The sequence below is a fragment of the Apteryx mantelli genome, chromosome 12 (genome assembly GCF_036417845.1).
Source record: "Apteryx mantelli isolate bAptMan1 chromosome 12, bAptMan1.hap1, whole genome shotgun sequence".
In the NCBI taxonomy this organism is placed as follows: domain Eukaryota; kingdom Metazoa; phylum Chordata; class Aves; order Apterygiformes; family Apterygidae; genus Apteryx; species Apteryx mantelli.
The window spans coordinates 11,159,839-11,177,305 of record NC_089989.1 but is presented as its reverse complement, the minus strand read 5'-3'; the positions used below and the strand labels follow the sequence as shown (position 1 = coordinate 11,177,305).

At 41.8% G+C, this 17,467-nt stretch overlaps 1 protein-coding gene across 1 annotated transcript in view; it reads left to right on the top strand.

Annotated features, from left to right (window-relative positions):
• Positions 1–17,467, top strand: part of STAB1 (stabilin 1) — a 67,732-nt gene that overhangs the window by 4,712 nt on the left and 45,553 nt on the right. Inside the window, exons 2-13 of the mRNA XM_067303190.1 lie at positions 1,625–1,761; positions 4,116–4,231; positions 5,504–5,589; positions 6,664–6,733; positions 7,945–8,040; positions 8,362–8,478; positions 9,183–9,379; positions 9,593–9,726; positions 11,329–11,456; positions 12,851–12,939; positions 14,825–14,947; positions 17,154–17,300. Coding sequence (XP_067159291.1) covers positions 1,625–1,761; positions 4,116–4,231; positions 5,504–5,589; positions 6,664–6,733; positions 7,945–8,040; positions 8,362–8,478; positions 9,183–9,379; positions 9,593–9,726; positions 11,329–11,456; positions 12,851–12,939; positions 14,825–14,947; positions 17,154–17,300 — 1,440 coding nt within the window. The remainder of the gene's footprint in view (positions 1–1,624; positions 1,762–4,115; positions 4,232–5,503; positions 5,590–6,663; positions 6,734–7,944; positions 8,041–8,361; positions 8,479–9,182; positions 9,380–9,592; positions 9,727–11,328; positions 11,457–12,850; positions 12,940–14,824; positions 14,948–17,153; positions 17,301–17,467) is intronic.

Sequence of the window (17,467 nt, the reverse complement as noted above, 5' to 3'; positions counted from 1 at the left end):
GGAGCTGAAGGTTATCTCTCAGGAGGTTTTCCTGACAGAGTCTGCTGGCTGTCATCTGGGAGTGCCTTCCTGAGCTGTCGATAATGGATGGGAAGCGGCAGGCTTCCTCCCTTTCCCTGAGGCAAATGCATGCATTTGGGCTTGCTTAGGTTCAGAGAAAGCACAGCTGAGCTGAGATTGCTGGTGGGAGTCTAAAATAGGGAGTTCTGGGCATGTGAGAGATGTCCCATTAACTGCGTTGTTCAGTATTGTCCTGAAAAAATCCCAGATCAAGGCCTCCACCCAAAATTTGATCTAATGTTTTTATTTTTAGAAAATAAATTGCCTGGAACAGCTGAGGTCAGCTGTGCTTATTTTCCAGTTGGTAACCTTTGGGGGTGAACACAGCTCATGCCTCCCAGCTTTTCTCTGCCATCGTGAGTGGCAAACATATTCCCCCTTTTTAAAAAGAGTGCTGAGGTTCCCCTGCACTTACTTGACTCCAACAGTTTAGGAACCTTTTTGTGGTAAAATCATGAGCTTTAACTACAAGCTGGCGTGCAATCATGATTATTCTCTCTGAGGCTATATTTTTCTCTTCTGTTCTCGCTGCTTTTCATTTGGGGAAGCAAGGTCGGAGGGTAGAGGGATATGGAAAAACCCTGTGAGGAAGTCTGAGCCACTAGAGAGAAATTTTTCTGGTTAGATAGAGGGACGTGCTGAATTTACGACCAGCCGTGTCAACTGCATAAATGTCCTATCTGGTCATCTTGCCAGTGTTTATGAGGTCCTTTTTACCTAAGGTCAAAACATCAAGGGCCATTCAGATAGTCGAACAGGTGCAGAGCAACTTTCCTTTAAACCTCCCCCCCTGCACTTCCTCTAAGACAATTGCCATAAGCAATGCTCGTATGAGCAGCCCCTGGTCTCTGGGGAACAGACTGAAACAACCTCTTCATTTCTTCAGACCCATGGAACAGCAATGAAATCACCAGTGAACTGAATTGTATCACTGGCATGGAAAACAGGAATGCTGTGTTGCATTTTAATTCTGTCCTCTGCAGAGTGTTTAGGGTTTGTTCTCACATGCCACTACAGCATGTTTGCAAAAGATCAGCTTAAATTAACAGAGTAGGATTATGATTATTTTAGAAATGTTTAGAATTTTTGTGGTGAGGCAAGGGGAAAGAGAAGGGAAAATGATGGCAAAGATCTCTCCTTCAAATGTCACATGGCTCTTTACAGCAAAAAAATGAGCTTGAACCTGACAGGGAAAAAGCAATCATCATCATTTGCAAAGAAAATAAAAGCTGTTCTTTGTTGCACCATCAAGTGTAATACCTGCCAACTTTGGCTACTCCAGAAGATGAATCAAGGCTTGAATTTGATTTTGTAGATAGGTGTAATCTGCCCTGTTGCCTTCTAGCTGAGGTCCAAGTGGCATAATGTGCATCAACGTAACATCATGGTTTAGCCCATATGAGTTTGTGGTGTACCACAGAGAAGCTACACTGCTCAGTGCCCTCCCTGTTGGCCATCTCAAGAATGGTGCAACGTTAATAAAGATACTGAAGGCTGATGAGATGAATGGCTGAGGTAACGAACTAATTTTGGGTTTATTTCCATTCTACTTTTTCTTTTAAAGTTAAAATCTGTGCGATGCAACGTCAGGATGACGTTTACCTTGAATACAGCATGTACTGCTTGTGCTGCAGCTCCTAAAATGCTTTGTCCAAGAGGCTGGATAAAGACCACCCAGGGATTAGGAGTGAGGGACTGCAGGTAAGGTCTTTTTTCTCCTATTGATGTTAAGGTTTTGTTGCAGCCTGCAATATGAGGAGTAACGTGTGCCTTCAAGAGAATCCAGAGGTTTTTTCCCACATATTTCAACACAGGCTTTTCTGATATGGGCTAGCGAGAAACTCAAAGGTGGGACCAAACTCCTCTTGGTGGTGCCAGACAATATAACAGCAGACAAATTGCATATTAAGAAAAAGATTTTCAGTGGGAGGGTAGTGCACCATTGGGACAGGTCACAGAGAGGGCTGGAATCTCCATCCTCAGAGGTTTTCAGGCGAAACCTTTGCCCAGGCAAAGCCATGACTAATTTGCTGGTGATGGTCCCAATCTGAGAGGGAAATTGGATTAGAGACCTCTAGAAGTCCCTGAAGTTCCCTCTCCTCAGGACTTCTGTGATTTTGTGAAACAGCTTTCTGTAAAATTAGGAGAGCGAATGATAGTGTTGATCCTTATTGACTGGGGAACAAAATGACAACCAGTCCCCACACCTTTGGTATGTACATGCATGCACACACACATATCTGATGATATGAATACTTAATAGTCATGTTGTTGTATCTGTGCCATTTAAAAACCTCAAAGAATGAGGTTCATTCCTCAAGCCTCCAACTGTGAATCAGGAATGTAGTATTTCAGAAGAAGAGCAGCAGCCCCTGTTTTTTGAAGCACCTGAAAGAAAATTGGCCTGATCATTGCTGTTAATGGAATATGGAAGGTCTGAATGAGTTGAGGCAGGAGTTTTGAGAACTCACAGCTCTAATGATCCAAGCGGTTTTGTTTTCAGGTGCACACAAATGCATGTATGGCCCCTGATCTTGTTATTTTTGTCTCCTTGCCATCCCATGGACTTTTTGCTGGGCATAAGCTTTTGTATACACAGAACAAGTTACACAATGATTACTTTTACCTTGCCCTGAACAACCTGAGCTAGCTAATCCTGCTGTAGCAACTAAAGAGAGGTTTGTCTCACATAGGAAACTGTTTCACATACAGCATTTGGTGGTGGATTATTAGGGAAAAAATATAATGATATTTCCCCTTGTATATCCTCACAGCTTCCAGCAATAATCCTCTGAACTTTTAACCTTCCTAGTTCTCCTTAAGAGAATTGCTTGTTCTTGTGTTCTTTGCTCTTTATTTGTTCTTTTTTTTTTGCTCATCTGTTGAGCTGGATGCATTTCTATAGCTTGGCTCTGATAGGAAAAGGGTGAGGGAAAACTGAATTTGCCAAGAAGTTTCTCAAAACAAAACACTATAGATTATTGTCTGCATATCTATTCAGTAGTGAATGTTAACAGTTAATATATAGCTTCATTGTCTACTGTCTTCTGTGATTCACTATTCTGTAGAAATACTTTAAAATAGCTCTAGCAGTCTTGCAGTAATCACAGACACATATAGGAGTTAGATGGAATCAAAAGGGGCAGTGCTATCTGAGAGAAGTTCCAAATTCCTTTTGAAAAGGAAGTTGTGCCAAAAATAAAATGAAGTGTAAGAATAATGTAAATGAGTCCCAGCTTTTCTGAGTGTTTTCTGCTGTTGTGGTAGTGGCAGTTGTACAGACCCGTGAATATATGTGTACCACTCCAGGAGCTGCATGCATGCAGAACGAGATGCTCTGCCGCCAAGGGCTTACGCTGTGTGTAAAGGTGGTGGATGAAGGGTTGAAAAGGGGAAGGATGCTCCTCTTGAATAATTAAGTGGTTTGTTCAAGATCACATGGAGAATCAGTGAATAACACAGGTATTGAATCCAAATTTCCAACATCCCAATCTGGAGTCTTCAATGCAAGACAGAAAGGGATGAGTCCTACAAGGATACTGTGTTCTTTCAAGGTTCTTTCAGGAGTGAAGACTAATTTGAGTAACCCTGGAGGTCCTAACTCTGTCTCTATACTGTCTAACTCCAGCCTCGAAAGTTTTTGTCCTGATGCCATCAAACTGTACAGGGTCCTGTCTCATGCCCAGTCCCTGGCAGAATTCTTGCAAGCAGTCTTTGGAGCTCAAACCAATGGGCTTCCTTAGAGAAGACATAACCAGAGAGTGCTGAGAACAAAACTCTTGTGTGCATGTATGGCTTTGTAGCTCAAGACCAAGATTCTAAGCTGGATCCAAAGTGCAACAGAAAGGTACTGCATGAGCATCCAGCCTCCTGCCTGGGGGGATCTCTCTGTGCATATGGTTTCATTTCTTGCATCAGTCTGTCACAGTCCTCGGTACTGCAGCATGATTGCTTAGAAACCCTCCGACAAGTGTGTGGTCAATACCGATTCATAAAAGCTATGCTGGGCCCAAAGTTTGTGCTGTAATCACAAATCTTGGATTGTTCTTTTTAAGATACACTGTCAAGTTAGGAGAAAACACGCTTTCCCAGCCAGGGTGCCATCACATATGTAAGAAGGAAATTGAGGAGAAAAAATGCTGCCCAGGATTCTGGGGTACAGAGTGCTATGGTAAGTTTTTCATCTCTTTACAGAGGTTTCTAGCTATTGAACAGGTCAAACCAATTTTAACATAATGCATTAGATAGGTATTGAGGTGATTAATTTTCATTATTCCCCTTCTTGCTTTCTGAACACTCACAAGATCTCCCTTATCTGTCTAGGAGGGTCAGAAGATAATCGGGAAAGAACCTTTTTGCTTCAGATGAGTTGAATTCCCTTACATTTAACACATAACATAACCTGCTTTGGTGGAACTTCCTGTTGTCTCTTCTTTAAAAAAAGAACATTTTGGAAAGGGATTTTTTTGTTCTTCTTTAAGAAAGGTTCCAAAGGAAGAGGAAGATATTTCTTGCTGATGTCCCTTTAATTTGGAGTGTGTTTGCCATATATGCTTCTGTATAGTTTGGAGCTAGTCAGGAGTTCAGCCACTGAAAAAACTTAGCAATTCCACCCCTCCCATTCACTTTCATACTAAATAGTTAGAATTTGAAAATGTTTGGGTTTGTTTCTTCTTGTCTCAGCAATCCAAAACCAAGACATACCAAGCCAAACAGTTCTCATATGATTGCCTAATCACAGGAATATGGAGAAGACTCTCCAGTACTGCAGAAAATGGGAGGTTGCTTGAGTCTGTTTTCATATGGAAGTGGTTTGAATAAGCAATTGGCTTGGTCAGAGGAATCCCACGCCTAAAGTTTTCAAAGTAGTCTCTAGAATTTGGAGGTACCCCAGTCCAAAGACACATAGGCCATGTTTTTCTGAGCACATTCCCAGCTCTTCATGAAGTCAGGAGAAGCTGCAGATGCTCAGTATCTTTGAAAAGCAGACTCCCATCTGTCCTGAGTTTCAGAACTGCCCTCATATGTTTGATACTACCTCTCGCTGATGCTAGCAGACTGAAAATAGTGCCTGGATCCCCCAAAATGTTTAGTACTTTTGCGGAAATTAAGTTAGTTACAACTCCCTGGGAGCTTTCTTAACCTTTTATTAAAGGTTAAGTGAATAATATTTGTCCACTACTACAATAGGAAAATAAATCATTAGTGATTTAATAGATGCAGGTTATCCTCTTTGTTTAGATGGCAACCGGATTGCTCCTTGGTGCCACTCCTGGCCTTCACCAGCTCTGGGACATTGTTAGCCGTACTGGATAATCAGGCAGAGACTTTGCTGGTTGAGAGCCCATTGCTTCTGGAATGCCTGTGGGAAGAGGAGATAGAAAGGGGGAGGGAGTGCTGATTTTGCAGTGTAATCTTGTTTGGCCTGTCTCTTGTCTCCTAGAGTGCCCAGGTGGCTCTGAAAATCCCTGCAGTGGCCATGGGATGTGCTTGGATGGTATACAGCGAAATGGGACCTGCATCTGCAAGGCCAGTGCATGATTTGTTCTGAGGATGATGTGCTTTTGTCAGAGGGAGTTGTATAGTGTCTGTGCGGGTGCTTTGGATGAAGGCTGGCCTCCCCATGGAAGGTTCTTTCATTCCAGCATCAATGTCTGTGGTTTTTCTGGAGGATTAGTGCAGTCTGGAACAGCACTAAGATACTAATTGGTGAGGGTATGGAGTTGGGAAGGCTCTCTAGGAAGAAATGAAGGAAGAACTGCTTGGGGGGGGATTTAACCCTCTGATCAGCTGAAATAATCAGTGTCTGTCTGTAGCTGCAAGAAGCCTTGAGGCACTTGGTTCTTAAAGGGCTGTGCCATTTCCATATTTGGATGATATACTTTCTAAATGAATTGGTCCTGCACTTTGGCAGCCAGATCCTCACTCTCTCAGGAAAAGCAAGAGATGCCAAAAAGAGGGCTGAGGGCAGGGAAGTATTTTTTTCACTACAGGTCCAGACTTAGTACAGCAAAAGTGTAAATAATTTATGCAGGTGTGAATAGTATAGAGCAGTGTTTTTAAAATTTTGAGCTTAACAGATTAGTATCAGACTTCAAACTTTCTTTCATATGAACTGTACAGTTTTAAAGTATCCTTAAATAAAAGCATTGTCAAAGGATAAGCTAGAATCCTACCTATTGGACCACTCTTTGAGAACAGCTGATAATGGACTTAACTCAAAGACCCCTTAAATCAATTAAAATATATGTTAAAGGTCCCCAAGCCCTATAAAATCAATGTCAAATGTCCCATTCCAAATTCCTTTCTCAGAGAGGTAGCAGAAGCCAGCAGGTACCTTTCTGTCCATTTGTGACCAGGACATCCCATCAGAGTTTTGCTGGTGTTTTGCATGTCCTCGCTGTGAAGGCTTACCGTGTAACCTTCTCTGCCATGAGGGCTAGCTGGTACTACTAGAGCTTTGGACAGATCGATTTTCCTTACTGTATTGCTTCAGCTGTCACAGAAAATCAGAAATGGGGAGAGACTTTGAGCTATGACGATGTTTGGAACAATGCAACGATATAGAAAAATAACGTCTGGTACATTTTGTGCCTCTTCTAGGAACAATACAGTGGTTTTACTTGCCAGAATTGTCGAGATGAAAATCATTTTGGCCCAGACTGTCAGTCAGGTAAGGATGCACAATTCAGGTGAAAACACCACAAAAGTACCTGAGAGCAAGGAAAGAGGAGGGGGAGGCTGAGTGAGGAAAGGTGCTGGAGAGGAAGAGGAGATGCCATCTGACAGTTTTTAATAGCAGATATCTTGTCATTTCATCTTTCTGTCCTTCTGATATGACACTGCTTGGTTCATTCATTGGGAAGGAGCTGAGAATCTGGTCTCCCATGAGGATGCTGGAGTGATGCAATGGGAGGTCTGGGACCTACACTTTGACCATGTAATTGACACTGAAATGTGTCAAATGCCAGCTTTCTTCTTCTTAAGGGCTATCACCTATGACTCATCAAGGTCTCTGGTTTTGTCAGCTGTAAGCACTGGCTCAGGGGAACAGGGCCATGCTGTCATTTGCCGAGTAGCTCCTGTTTTTGTAAACAAAATCTCCCTCACTGTCCCATTAGACAGATGATTCTGGTCTCTCACTCAGATTAGTCCATTTTCCCTACTGTAATTTCATTTTCTCTCCTTACCAGGGTTATCCCAGAACGCTCTGCAGTTTCTTGTCTCTTTTTAGCTAGCCCATGTTACTTACATCCTACATCCCCTGAAGTTGCCCATATTCCCTTCCCAACTGTCTTTCAGACTCCTGTCGCTGCCCCAGTTGTCTTTCAGCTTCTTCCTTGTTGCCCTCCCTACAAATTAATACACACAGTGCTACTTCTCATATATTTTATTTTATGAAGCAATTTATGGCCAGTGCAGCCTAGCTGCTGAAGAAGCCCTTGCCGTCTTATTGCCTGGTTCCCTTGTATCCGTGTAAATCCATGTAGCTGTGATCTCAGTGCTTGGGCTCACAAGATGACACCAATGCTAGGATCACAAGTGCAGTAGGCTGTCGTAACACTCACTCCTTCCTTGCTCTAGGACTGCAGGAGGCTGGGAAAAGTGGGAAGTTAAAACACACATCTGAAAAGCTGGTCTAGTTTTTGCATTTGAGACTGCTCTTACAGGGCAACACTTTGTCCTCTTCAGCTGGGACTTGCAGTATGCCCTCTGTAAGCTTCAACTGGCACAGCTTCTCTTTTGGAAGGAATTAAGTGTGCTGTGGATTTTTGGTGGGAAATCAGGGTGCTAAGTCCCAGGGCATTTAGCCAGTGTATGACCAGAGCCCTACACACTGCCTTGTAGCTCTTAAAGTCAGGTTTGTCTGAACTTTTTTTGCAGTATGTGACTGTGTGCATGGGGAATGCAACAGCGGTGTCACTGGAAATGGAAGCTGCACTTGCTATGGAGGCTACACTGGCCCCAGATGTGACCAAGGTAAACACATTGGTAGCTGGAAAGGGGCAGCTGAGCTAAATTATGAAATGGGCTTGGATGTATGGAGGTGGCAGAGGGATAAATAGCTTGGGAATATAGAGGGAAGATGATCAAAGTAGAGGAGAACTGGACAGAGGGAAAAACTGGAGTCTCTTCCCTACTTTGTAAGTGACAGTGGCCAAGATGTACCATCTCTTTGTGCCTCTGTTCTTTCTCTGGAAAAGAAGTAGGTCCTCCTTTTCTCTCTTTTGTAAGGTATGTTGTATCTTCCAGAAGTACCCTTCATGCTCAAAGGGAAAATTTTTTGCTGTGTGTTTCCAGAACTTCCCCTTTGCAAAGGTGTGATATGTGAGACTGACAGCCAGTGTGTGGTAAAGGATGGGACAGCGATGTGTGACTGCAAGCCAGGCTACAGAAAAAGTGGGACCACTTGCCAAGGTGACAAACTTCACTCTGACCCTAAATGGTCCTCCATTTGTAAAAATATTCCACAGCTCTGGATGAATCTGATGACTGTGGCTACAACAGTCTACCTAACTGTGCAGGCTTAAGGACCTGATTTTTAGGAATCCCTTTAACAGGAATCCATCCAGCACTTGCCTATATGTATGTACTGAATAACCATGACAGCAGGATACTGGTGAGTCTGTGCCAGTTTAGATGATGCGTAAAGGCATGTAATTTGCATATTTCTTCAGTGATTTAAATTTAAGTTTGTGAACTGTATTTGTTAAAAGAAAGTCAATAATATACATGTGACTAGCTAGCAACGGATAGCTCCATTTTCACTGGCTTTTTGCAGTTTTAGCTGTTAAATTGACCATACTCTAGTTTCAGGTATTCTCAGACATGATGGAAAATCAGAAGTAAATCCAAGCATCTTCTTTCTGTTACTACTGTTACTGACCTTTGTGTTATTGAAGTAATATGAGGAATGTCTCATCCAAATTCCTCCAATTAAAAAATCCAAACCCTCTGCTCTCTGAAATTATATATTTGCATTGGAAATTTTAGAAGTTTAATAGAATAAATTCCTGGTCCTCCATTCTTCCTGGGTCCTTGGCTTTCTGCTGTGCTCTGTAAATGTTCTTTTGAAAACAAAAATTTGGTTACTCCTTCACCTCTCGTCTCTTTGTTTCCAGTTGAGGATCCCTGTGCTTCTTCACCGTGCTCCCCCTCAGCTGTATGTAAGGTTCTTGGACCAGGAAAGTATGAATGTACCTGCAAAGGAGGATTTCAAGGAGATGGGAAGATATGCCAGCCCATAAACCCCTGTGTTGACAACAATGGAGGCTGCCCAGAAAACTCTACACTCTGTGTTTACAAAAGTCCAGGAGAGGTAAGTGCAATAACAACATGTCAGCAACATGTATCTGAAAACAGCCAGGTGAGAATTTCTTGCAATGAGGCTCATGATCATACTGGTCAAACCTGCTATCCTCACTTTAAATTTTGAAAGTGGAAATCATCTGACTTTTTTTTTTTTTTTTTTAACTTACTAGGTAAGAGATGACGAATGCAGAATTATAATCACAGCTTTGTCTTCCCTTAGGCATCTTGTGTTTGCAAGCCTGGTATGAGTAGGAGAACTTCTTCAGCAGGCTGTTCTGTGTTTACCAATGCCTGCCGGCAGTATTTTTGTGACGTGACTTCCACGTGTGAAATTAATTCCCATGGGAATCCTAGGTGAGCCAGTCTAAAGATTGCTATTAAAGAAGCAGATTCTGCAGCTAGAATGGTAATTGTGTTTGGCTGCACTGAAGGAACAGAGGCCTAAGGGAAGATAATGTGCCAGAGTCACCTTTTGAAAAGAGCCTGTTTGTCATAAACCCATTGAAAATAACAAATTTTACATCAGTAAGTGTAAATCTTGGCATGCGGATCACAAGATGCTTTAAATTTGGGGTAGGAGAGTCTTCCATGATGTGAACTGGAGAAGTAACTCAGCAAGTTGGTGGTAGTAGTAAGATGTTATTCAGTTAATGATCCATCACTAAAAGGTGTGTGTGTGACTCTTGTTTGGTTAGTGTATTATTCTAAGAAATCCCACATTTGGTTCTGAGGGCTAAATCTTTGGCTCTTCTGCCACTCAGCCCTGTGAGCAAGAAACGAGTTAGAGTTGCAGAATGACAGGGAAGGGAAGTTGAGGGAAGGGACACCAGACTTCATTTAGTCCTCTTTGAAGCAAAACACCTTAAAGCTGATACCCCTTAGATAGGAAATATTGCCAGATCTAAGATCATTTTGGCATAATGGCCTCCCAAACACCAGACAAAGCTTCACGGAGGATTTCGTGTGTTACCAGGAAAAACCGGAGCTTCTCTGAGAGATGAAAGAGAGAAAGGGCAGTTCCATTCCCTTGACCCTTCCTCTTCAGTGCTGCTAAAACTTCTAGCACTCTGCTGCTCATTGTGTGCTCCAGGCCAGACAAGAAACACAGTGGCTTCCTCCTCTGAATGTATGCCAGCGAAGGGCAGGACTCTGTGCTAAGCACAATCCCTGCCTTTAGCATATCTGTTCCTTAGCAGCTGGCACTCAGCCCTCTGAGGCTGGAGTAATGTCAAATACATCCCCTGTCCCACACATCTTTGCTCCTGCTAGTTCAGGGATGCAGAGCTGATACTTGGACAAAACCCAAACAGGAAAAAACGTGGTTATCAGCTAGTAATCTTCAGTAGTTTCTGAGTAATGACTATAAATCCGTGTGAATCAGGACAGAGATTTTCACATGTAGATAAGTTTTTCTGCAAAAGTCATTAGCCTGTCTGAAGCCTTCATTAAGACTAAGATGAACCACAACTAGCTGCTGTGCTGGGACTGACACTTTTCACTGAGATATGATGAAGTTGAGGTGTCACAGGGGAGACCTCAACTTTATTTATTTGCTGGATTTTCACTTACACCTTTGGTTTTTGTACATGACCTTGGATTTTCAGCTGCTCTTATGACTGGTACTGACTGAATACTTTAATAGAGAGGTCTTGATGAATATATTGTGGCTGTCTGTGCACTGAATTTACTCTAGAGCAGACAATCTTTATATTGATTATATCTGAGAAAGCATCCTCCTCCTTTTTGTTTAATCTCAAATTTATTTGCACTTCAGAAGTGTCCATCTTCTTTTCTGTCATTTAGTTTAGACAGAAGTTACTAAGTTCTTTCCTACACCTTAAAGTTGGGATTCATCTTCCAAATGTAGATATTGATATGTTTTGTCCTACTCAGATTTGTCAAATCTGTTGAGAACTGCTTTATAATGGATTGTTATGTTTCATTTTTGTTTCTTAGCTGTGTCTGTAAAGAAGGGGAGATTGGAGATGGGAGAAGTTGCTATAAAGATCTCATGAGTGAAATAAATCAACAGAATGTACGAGGAAGGTTTGTTAGGAAATTAAACGTCGCCAAGAAAATGTTTGGTAACTGTCTTCTGAATTTGTTTAGGGAATGAAGCAAAGGTGGGGACAAGAGTGTGTTGGCAAAAGGCTAAAAGCTGCCAATCACAATAGATTTATTTCACAGTGTATGACTATGTGCTGCAAAATCAAATAAGTCACATATCTGAACCCATATTATCAGTTCTGGACTGTGAACTGAGAAAACCGTTGCAAAGATCAATGTGGAAGAGTATTTGGTATTCATCAGTCCACAAAAGAAGGGAAATGTATGGCTTGGAGGTGTGATTCAAACCCCTTTGTATCAAACCACCAGCGTGCCTCCAACTTGCGGATCTGTGCTGAAAGTTCAGCAATCTTTCAGCTATGGCTGAGTTTTTGAGCAGAGGTATCTGTGTAGGTGAGGTTGGTGTGCCATGGATCCTCATCCAGACAGACTGGTAGAACATCTACTTGTTTTTTTCACCTAAGCCATTAAATAGTCTAATTGCCAGTTCACATTATGGATGAGTGGCTATTATATAGATGAAAGGACTTTATCCTGTGCACTGTTGTACTTTTTAAGTGAGGAATTGCTTTGCAAAGTGTAGAAAACTTTCAGAACCCATGTACTGCAAGCTTGGTGTCTGCAAAGGTTAATTTTTGCCTCTTTGTAATCCAAGGAAAGAAAGAGAATCCTTTAGCTCGTGACAAAGCATATTTCTGTTTGACACCTTCTTCAAATTATTCTCTGCAGAGTCTTCTCTATCTCCACTGACTTGGCAGGGAAATAGAGAGATGAGGCCTAAAACTCAGATTAGCATTTATGAATATCCCTCTTCCCTCTACATACCAGTGTTACCAACACTCATTTTTTGTACATTTTTCATAGTCATTTGTGCTATCAGCAACTGCCCAAAGGTATCTGGGTTGCTAATTAGTGTGTAGTGGAACTTAATATCTAACAGCCTTTGCTGATGTGGACTTTGTTGATGGGCCATTGATGACAGAGTGAAGGCTGACTATTGTGGGTTCAGAGCAGCTTCTCAACAAGCATTTAGTCTCAGTTAATCCTAATGACAACCAGAAATGAGTTGTCTCAAGAGCAAGACTGAGGGCATAAGAATAAAGTAGTAAGAATATGGGAATTAAATTATTGTGAGTATTCTGCAAACTTCAGCACTGATCCAAAGTGCCCCAAAGTCACCAGCAATCCTTCAACAATCTGGTGGGTAAGCACTTAAAACTAATAGCCACCAAGGTGAGCTGTGATACCTTAGTAATCCCAAAGTCCCTCCAGTTCCTTGCAAAGGTACACTAGTCACTTGCATCAGGCTGAAGACAGGTAGACCGGATTGTATTGTTAACCAGAAGAATAATCATTGCTGGAGTTAAGCCATATGCCAAGTAACTACTTTATGTTGCCACTGTTTTTACAGCTTCTGGTTGTTCAGTGTTGCTGACCAAATATGGGCCTTTCACAGTCTTTGTACCATCCCTTCCGATTCACGATAAAATGGAATTTAACGTAAGTTTTCTTGCTTTTAGCAAGTTTTTACTACCTTAGGATTTCTTCCTGCCTGGCTTCTGCAGCCTATAGAAACTAACTGACAACTGAGAGAGAAATTTAGGAAGGCAGTACTTACACAAGCAATCTCTTGGGAAGACTGTTCATTGTCTGGTTAAGTTGCAGTGTCATAGAGGATATTACTTCCCTGGCATTATTTTGAAAACCTCTATCTCTCCCTTCAATATTTGTGGAGTTTGTTTGTTTTTCATGTCAGGGAATATAACCTCAGAAAGTTTAAGTTCTTCTGGCCATCCTTCATTTAAAGCTCCTACCTCCTGTGTGGGACTATTCTCAAAACTTTAGGTGGCTTTCACTGCTTCAGGGTGGGATTTTCAAAAGCGTGCAGCAGTAGTCAAATTCTTCTCCTATTGACTTCTGTTGCTGGGCATGTTTAGAAGTCACTCTCTGCAAAATTATGAATGACTCCTGATCCCTTAATTAAGCTACACTGAATCTTGAGCAAAAATGTAGGATCTGAACTTCGTGGGGGATTAAGACTACTAGCCTCTATGTGAATTTTATAAATGCTTCTGATCTTTACAAGAGGTCAGTCCAAAGCTCTGCACACAAATCTCCTGAATTGTGAAAAGAGGTTGAGATCTGCATCCAAGCATTGGATTTTGGCCATTCCTTGTTAGGGCCCCAGATACATGTATGGTGTTGACTTCTTGGGAAGAGCTTGTTTTACTAATGGGGTCAGCAAGGATGACAGGGCTAGAGAAAACTGCTATTGAAGCTGAGATAAGAGTTTAGGAGTTCTGGGCATCAACAAGTACATCCTACAGGTGATACTACCATTTTATTTATTTTTTAATTAAGCTGTGTTCATTTGTGGTAGTTTTTTCATAGCCAAGCCCACAACCCGGCCATCCATCATTAAGATAAGAATATACATAAGCCGTTTTGCCATGACAGAGCCCAAAATCAGCATATGTTAGCTACAAATGCAGCTCATCCAGCAGGGATTTTAATTGCATGCCAGGCAAGATTTCTGTTGTGTTTCCAATGGAAGTTAGCTTTCAGCTAGCACACAGATATGAGAAGGGAAATGTCTTAAAAATAACCCATTCAAACTAACCCCCTTTGAATATTGCATTTCCAGCTGTATTAGAAATGTCATTCCTCCTGGTACTTGATAACAAAGCTGTCTATGCAGCAGCAGTAACTCACGTACAGTCTATGGAGCAACTCCTGGCTGAAAATGCCAGGGAATTAGCCATCTCCTAATACCTTTTTTGAGCAGAGGTTTCCACTACAATGAGTAAGACCACTGTGCCTAGGTCACAGTGGTAACTACTATAATCACAGAAAATAGACCAGGAAGCACCCAAGTTGTCTATTCCACCTGTAACCCCAAGGAAGGATCAGTTCTATCTAAATCAGTATTAATAGATGATTGTCTTAAAAAATGCCAGTGATGGAAAGCCCAGAAAAGAAAGGAAGAAACCAAATATAAATTCAGCATCTCAGACCGCCTGCATGGTCCAACACAATCAAAGACTGTCTGTGAGGACTTATGCGAGTTTTGTAATCTGGGGCATGCAGGAATAGTTTTAAAATTGTCCAAATATAATAGGTTTCGCTGTAGAGGATCCCTCTGAAGTCACTTACGGGTGAATCAGTTTCCCTGTGTTTGTGTGTGTTCACACAAACAGAAGCAAAAGATTTGGTACGGTGGTCCTCCTGTGAACCAAAAGTGAAGAGAGAAGGTCGAGCATATATGCTGAGAATTTCTGTGTGTGTGTGTTAGCTGGGAAAGAGGTACAGTTATGGCTCTTTTAGTAAGTGAGTTTTTTAAAGAGCATGCCATTTATCATCTTTATTTGGTCTTTACTCCCCAAAGGATACCGTTGCAGGGCATTTATGCAGAATACACATTGTTCCTGGTCTACATTTGATAGAAGACCTGATAAAAAACAAGATTCTGTGGACCTTGTCTGGACACCAGCTGACATTCAGTAGCCAGGTAAAGGATCCCCAAAACTAAACTGAAGTCCTGGATCGCTGCTTTCATGTAGGGCTGACTGGGGCTCCAGCACAGTTTTCTTGGTGCACTTTCTTAACCAGGAAACCTTTTTCTCTAATTAGCCTGCCTGTGATCAGAACAGGATTTCATTTCCACTTCTTTAAGAGAATCATAAAGTTGTAGGAACTAGAAATGTAGCAGATTTATAAGATTATAGTCTATCTCCTTTTCAGTGCAAAACTGTTCTTCTCTTGCTACATATTCTACAGTGCTGTGTCTAGTTTTAAATAATCCAAGTGACTTCTCTGCTTCTTGGTTCTTGCCATCCCCTTGTGGTATCCCCTTGTGGTACACAGAGATGACATTGAACTGTTTTTCACTGCTCTTAAGTTGTTTACATTTCCTCAGTTCTGAGAAGCTAAGTGTAATATTTAAGATAAAGTCTTGTTATTACAGAGCACATCTGAGACAGATGTTGGTCTCGCTGCATCTGTGGTGCAGTAGGTTCCAAGGTCAGTTGTGGGGAGTGCTGCCAGAGACACACTCTATGATATGTGTCCTGGTAGTCATGGGGCAAAGGAAAAAGGTAGGTGGGAAGAAAAGGCTGTAAAGTCATGTTGATGCTTTCCAAGCAACAGGCTATATTGAGGGTTGAAGTCATTTCCAGATTCCATGTGTTCACAGCTCCAGAAGTTGCTCTTTCATCAGTTCATTACACAGACTAGAGATGTTATTGCCTCTCAGTAAGCTGCTTTGTGGGATCCAAAGCAACGTGATATAAGGCCAGACACTCCAGGCAACTGCTTTTCCCATCCTGCAGACAGACAGTTAGCCAGAATCTGACTCCTAAGCTTGGGAATGGTCTTTCCTGAGCTTGTATATGTATTCAGGAGAAGAGACCTTTTCCCTGCACTCTTAGCAACTGCAGCATCCATGTGGCTGGAGTGGGAGAGGCAGCAAGTCTCCCTTTGGACTGAATGCTTCTTGGAGATCGTATGCTTGGAAACAGCTATGTGCTGAACATTTTCTCCTCCGGTTGCACTTTTCTCCTCATTCTATTTTATTTTTCATGATCATCCTAGCAAAGAGTTTTTCATCATTCTGTTCTGATATGGAAGATTGTTTTTCCGCTTTTCCTTTTTCAGTTGACTCATGTTTTCCAGCATCTACTATTCTCTCTCCATCCTGCACTTTTCCTGCATGCATGCTCACAGATGGCCAGGGGAGAGCCGTATGTTTCCTTTCTGAGGATCCAGCCTTGGCCTTGAGGTCTAGGTTGTAATACGTGCGCCCTGCATGCATCAAAAGGACAAAGTGCTATTTGGAGTCAAGGAATCTGAACTGGGCTTGTCAGGCCCTTTTTAAATTCCTTTCCTGTTTGTTTACTCAGGAGTCTTTTGATCTGGGAAGTCTACCCTCCCCTTCCTTTGTTTCAGCCAGAGTCCTTAGTGATGTGAGCTGGAGTTCAGAGCAGAGAGGGATAATTCAAGAAATGCATGTGGTAAAATGAAAAGCACAGGCAGGCTGTGTTTGCCTGGATTTGGATTAGAGATTTGGGTTTGCTAGAGCACCAAGTACCTTGATGCTTAGTTTATAGGTTACACTTGGTATGCTTACATTACACTTAGCTTCAGTGTATGGTTGTATACAATGTAGAAGGACCAGATATCAGCTACAGTACTGTATAATTCAGGGAGCCTGACTTTTGGCTTTGTTAGGAAGACTTCTTGTCAGCATTGTGAGCTAATAAAAGCAGCGGTCAAAGCTGTAGTTCCAGAATTGCCTCTAAATTATGTACTCTGGCACCCAGGAAGCAGTGTGCCTCTCTCCTTGCATTTGGCAGATTGAGGCTGCAGTTTGTCGATGGTGAATGCACGTTTTTGTGATCCAGAGCTGGGACCAAGCATTATTCACACTCGGGCAAACCTAGTTCTAGAGCTGACTGTTCTGGATTGAATCTTCTTTCTGTAATAAGACTTAAAAGTACCCTAGGATCCAAACATTATTCAAACTTGAACGGAGGTGGGATGTCTGTTGTACACCCTGAGGTCACCCTTTAAATTTACTTTTTCCGCAGCAACTCCAGCTGTGTCTTTACCTTGATGATCTATAGGTGGAGCACACTGAATGGAGCCTTGGTTTGTAGATATATTGTGATACCATGGATATATTTACCACAGGAAAATAACCTTGTATTATTATCCAGACAAACAGCAAATCATTTCGATATCAAGACCTGCCAGGGGAACTGTACAATGTTTTGCAGTCGAACATACCAGCAGCCAATGGTATTATACATATTGTTAACACTGTAAGGAGAAAAACCAATGTTGACAACACTGGAAACCCACAGGTACACAGACATTTTTATTTCTTCTATGTTATGGAATAATAGAATAAGCACTTTAAAAAATCTGTTTCAATGGTTGAACTTCTTAAATCAGTGAAGCTTGTTCTTTTTAAGAAAAAAGGCTATTTATTTTATTTCCGCTCCTGTTAAGGCCTGTTAGGCACTGTTAT